The 5,665-nt window shown below is 30.5% G+C and overlaps 1 protein-coding gene across 1 annotated transcript in view; it reads left to right on the forward strand.

The window, feature by feature from the left end:
• The first annotated feature begins 4,638 nt into the window (after positions 1–4,638).
• The window catches only part of LOC140972090 (xyloglucan endotransglucosylase/hydrolase protein 31-like), a 2,525-nt gene continuing 1,498 nt past the window's right edge, over positions 4,639–5,665 (forward strand). The window contains exons 1-3 of the mRNA XM_073434558.1: positions 4,639–4,979; positions 5,095–5,195; positions 5,326–5,546. Of these exons, the coding sequence (XP_073290659.1) occupies positions 4,763–4,979; positions 5,095–5,195; positions 5,326–5,546 (539 nt within the window). The 5' untranslated portion in view covers positions 4,639–4,762. The remainder of the gene's footprint in view (positions 4,980–5,094; positions 5,196–5,325; positions 5,547–5,665) is intronic.

The raw sequence follows: 5,665 nt of genomic DNA on the forward strand, positions 1-5,665 counted from the left end.
AAAAAAATTAATGACAATACATATGTAAATATAACACATATCATAATTGTACAATAAAACATTATCATATAAATACATGAAAAATAAATTATTGTACATTTATATTCTACCACTATATTGTTCATTTTCAGAGAAATCATTGAGAAAATCTGCAGCATCAATATTGTTCATTTCTATCCCACCAACATATTGATCATTTCCAGAGAAATCATTCATAAAATCAGCAGCATCAAAATGAGTTGAATCACTCAAACGGTCACTTCGCTCCATGAAGTTGGTCTCTTTTTCTTTCCCCTTTATCGATTCTTTATAGAGCTTGCAAAGGTGCTCAGGGGCTCGACAAATACGAGACCAATGTCCTGGAGTACCGCATCTGAAACAAGAACTTTCAAATATTTTCGAGTGATTTTCATTAACACTCATGTTCTCATGATGCCTTTTCTGTGGTTGGTTCGTGACGCCCTTTTGATATGAGTTATAAAAATAACTATCTCTATTGTTTTCAAAACCACGGCCTCGACCACGACCACGACCAATTCCACGTCCACGTCCACGACCACGACATCGACCTCGACCAAAACTTTGTCTTTGAATTTGATTTTGATTTCCAGCTTTAAATTCATTTTTACTTACAGCATTTACTTCTGGAAATGCTGATGATCCAGTGGGTCGGGACTGATGATTTCTCATTAGTAGCTCGTTGTTTTTTTCCGCCACAAAAAGACAGGCGATGAGCTCAGAATATCTCGTAAATCCACGCACTCTATATTGTTGCTGTAAAGTTATATTTGATGCTTGAAACGTGGGAAATGCTTTTTCAAGCATTTCCGATTCTGTGACCTCATGTCCACAAAATTTTAACTGCGAGATTACTCGATACATAGCTGAATTGTGATCACTGACTTTCTTAAAATCTTGGAATCTTAACATATTCCATTCATCACGGGCGGTCGGAAGTATAACTTCCCTTATATGTTCAAATATTTCTTTCAATCCTTTTCACAGAGCCATGAGATCTTTTTCGATGAGATATTCACATTTTAAACCTTCATCGAGATGTCGACGCAAAAATATTATAGCTTTTGCTTTTTCTTGTGATGAAGATATATCATTTTCTTTAATGGTTTCGCTTTGACCCAATGACTCAAGATGCATTTCTACATCGAGAGTACATGGCATATAATTTTTTCCCGTAATGTCGAGTGCAACAAATTCGAGCTTTGTCAAGTTTGACATGGTGGTACTAAAAAAAATTATGATGCATTTTATTAGTTAATGAATATTGCAATACAAAGTAATGGATAAACAACAAATACAAGCATTCGTAAAAATAAAGAAAACACATGAGGAGGATATTCTCCGATAAGTACAAGATTCGTGAGTATTATAACCAAAATAATTAAAAATAACTTTGTGAAAGCCATCTTCTTTTTTCTTCAAAAATTTGATGAAGAATAATTTTAGAGAAGAAGAGAAAGTTGGAGTGATTGAATGTGTTTGTGAGATCATATTTATAGGGCAAAAACTAGCCGTTTTGTTACCGTTTATGACCGTTGGTGTACAAGAAAATAAATGTATGTATTTGTATAATTTTATGGTAATAATATGGTGTATATAATATTAGTAATGTTTTAAATAATTATGTATATCATATCACAATATTATAATGAGGTGTCATAAGATATTTTGTTTAAAAACCTTATAGACTTTTATACTTGTCGTATCCCTTACCGGGAGTGTGGGATGTCGTCTTAACATCCTCCCAGGATTTATAACAAGTTTTTTGAAAAATTTATTTTTATTATTTATAATAACATTATATTATATAGTAAATATATAAACAATAAATAAATAAACAATAAAATAAATATTATTACTTTTGTTACCTTTTTCTTCTGTTTTGGAGCTTGGAAAAATATGGAGGACTTTTAGAGCTTCGTGCTGATAACGTGTTGTGAAAAAGTAAAAATTTACGGTAAAAAGTAAAAATCTCAAACTCTCAAAATTATCACACTACACACTTTATAATATTTTTCTCTCAACTCAATTGTGATTTTCTTCACAAATGAGAGATCTATTTATAGAAAATTTTTACAAATAATCCAAAAATAAATTACATCATTACCTTCATCATCACACACAAATTTCAATATTCAACACCTAATTTTACCAAATATTCAACATTCAAATATTCAATACACACATTTTAAATATTATTTTTCAATAATTTCATATTTCTTCCACGTACCAAAAATCTTATTAGAAATAAAAAAAATTTTGATCGATCATCAAATAGTGAGATGATTCTATCTAAATGCAGATTAATCCAATCGGTAAACAACAAGTGAAATCGTCACTACCATAATAATTGATTCGACATATAACAAGCACACGAACATTTTTAATATAAAAGTCCTTAATTAACTGGTACCAGTAGGACCTTTTTCCTTCTTCCTAAATGTTAATAATTAGTTTTTTCGATTTTATTTTTTTTCCCTAATAAAAAGTTTATAACCAAATTAATGATCAACCTATTTTTTAAAAAATTAAAACAGAACACTGTCAAATATCGTGTTTTGACAATTATTTACATACGTAGAGATAATTATTACTCTTCGATAATACCGTTATTCAATAATCCCATCAAGTTGCAATCTTACATAAGCCAAATTGTGATTTTGATTAGAGTACTAATTATAAGACCAATATCTTAAAGTGTTGGGAGGTCTGGTCTGTATAGAGTCATGCAGATATTACTCTTAAAATAATAAGATATACCTTAATAGTTGATCGAATTATCAATGTTATGTCACATTAGTACTATCGACATTAATATTATATATGTGTTCAAATATGAACCCTTCGATAAATGATTGAGATACTAACATCTCAGCGAACATGTATTTTAATTGTTATACTAATATAAATAATATTACTTTTTGGCACACACATGTATATATAAAATGAGAGTACCGGAGATCGGAGTTTGACCTAATGATCTCACGAGAATTCGTCATGTATTGATTCAAGTTCGAGTGTTCTCTCGTCTAGATTAAGATGTATAAAAAAAATGAGAGTACCGCGAGACAATGACCCTTCACCTTTTCTATTGAAAATTTGTGCACGCCTCTTCTACTAAAATATAGATAATAAATGTCGGCCGTATTAAATAGAATCATTTGTGTAACATTCCACTATTATTTCTGTTTGTCTATTATAGAAATTGTACCTTATGAAAAATAAAAAGCTTCCAAAGAAGATAATTTTATTATATAGAGTGCATGAATTTTATATTATTCCATTCCCGACAAACCATCACCCAATCATTAATACCATCTTAGAATAATTATATTCTCAGGTGTGAAATAATGTTTTAAATTTAAAAAATTTAACAGAAATTTGTTATCTCTCTAGTTACGTTCCAGATATAAAAATTTTAGCAAATTATATTTGTCAAAGTATGAGGTTGGATGTTATTATTTATGATCAGTGAAAGGAAATTATATATTCAGGAAAATGTTTCATAGCCGAACCGGTGATCGTCTGGTCTACTTTAAAATAGTGGTTCAATCCGTCAGATAAGAACACTTTTATATTATATAATATAATAATATGTATATAATATGATATAATAAACAACATATTTTAATTCTAATCTTAAATATGTATATGAATAATAAAAATATATTTTTTTCTAATGCTTAAAAAATCATATAAGCNAATTCTAATCTTAAATATGTATATGAATAATAAAAATATATTTTTTACTAATGCTTAAAAAATCATATAAGCTCTAATACTACTAAAACAATATTTTTAACAAAGTTCAAAATCTAAATAATCATATATATAACAATAAACTAAATTAATTTTATTAAAAAAATTTTAAAAAGTGTGAACTGGTCCAATCAGTTTTTGGCTGCTTCAATATCGGTATCGGTTTTTGATAAGTCTGATCGGTAAAACAATTTTTGAGCGATGTCCAGATCAGACCTGTGAACGGTTCCCGCTCGAACACCGGTTCGTTTCAGAAAACACTGATTCAGGCCAAGCATGTGAGTTGTGACAATGAGTAGTAAAAATATAATGACTTTTTGATTCTACATATATGACATTTATTAAAAGTTTTTCTTACTAATTTAATGTTTGCGAGCACCATTTTTGTAAATGACTTGTTAATTATTTGTACTCCAAAATTGTAAAAAAGAAACATATATATTTATGGCACTCCAAAATAACACAAATTAGGATAAAAGTATATATGTGATTTTATATTTATTCCAATTTACAAATAGTACTTTACAAAATATAATGACATCTTCATATTCCACTCTCCCACAAGCACGTCACTTTTCAATTAAATTATAGTGTGGACCAATCTAGTTTTGTTTTTATGTTTTTTATAGGAGAAAAAAAAAAACCAATTTAAATATTTCAAGGGATCGAAAGAATGTTTTATGTATGAAGTTTCTTTTATCAATATTGTCATTCTCGAGACCAGGCAGTGGTTCATTGATTCTCACTTGTACTCCTTATGAAAATGGCAAAGGTTCGATCCCTCTTCCCACCCCTTAGATTAGGATTTCAAAAAAAAAAAAAATATTGGCATTCTCATAATCTTCTTATTTATACCATTTACACTACCACACACAAAACAATTTCATGGTATATTATACCTCTTACGAATTTTCCTATATGAATCTCTCCCCTTTAACCAGTAATCAATAGCTAACGAAATAAGCATTAATCTTACTTTGTGGCCATGGATGTCCAGCTTGTTTCTCTTCTCTTCCTAATCTTGACGTTTCCTTTAACAAATAAGGCAAATGTGCATGGCCGGCCACCATCTCCAGGCTACTACCCAAGTAAAAGAATTGGCTCCACAGGATTCGACCATGCGTGCACCAATCTTTGGGGTCCTCAGCATCAGACTCTCGACTACCAAGGGACTCTAACTATTTTGCTCGACAATAACTCGGGTACATGATGCTGTTTGCTTGAGAGCATAACTATGTGTCCATAATGGTATTTTTTTAAAAAAATTCTATATTGTAAATGATAGGCTGCTTTTTGATAATTCTCGATCACAAGCAGGAAGTGGATTTAAATCTCTTAGTCCGTATTCATCTGGTTATTTTGGTGCCTCCGTCAAGCTCCAATCTGGTTATACTGCTGGAGTGATTACATCTTTCTATGTAAGAAATTGATTCCATAAAAACCGTGGCTAAGCTGGAGAGCCTTTCTCATATTTGCTTAATTATGCAAGAATATATGTTCGTATTTGTCTGTATATCTGATAATGGTGGAGTTTATATATATGGGCAGCTTTCGAACAATGAAGATTACCCAGGGAACCATGATGAGATTGATATAGAGTTTCTTGGGACAACAGAAGATAAGCCTTATGTCCTGCAAACAAATGTTTACAATAGAGGGAGTGGAGATGGAAGCAATATTATTGGTCGAGAAGTGAGATTTAACCTTTGGTTCGACCCAACCAAAGATTTCCACAATTATGCCATTTTTTGGAATCTAGATGAAATCATGTAAGTTCTATATAGAGTTCATACTAAGTTAAAAACATTGAAAGTCAACAATGAACACCCCCCGTGAACTTCTAAAGGTCAAGCTAGTTCTTGATGTGAGTGAATGATCATATATATAT

The sequence above is a fragment of the Primulina huaijiensis genome, chromosome 3, assembly GCF_012295235.1.
Source record: "Primulina huaijiensis isolate GDHJ02 chromosome 3, ASM1229523v2, whole genome shotgun sequence".
NCBI classification, from domain to species: domain Eukaryota; kingdom Viridiplantae; phylum Streptophyta; class Magnoliopsida; order Lamiales; family Gesneriaceae; genus Primulina; species Primulina huaijiensis.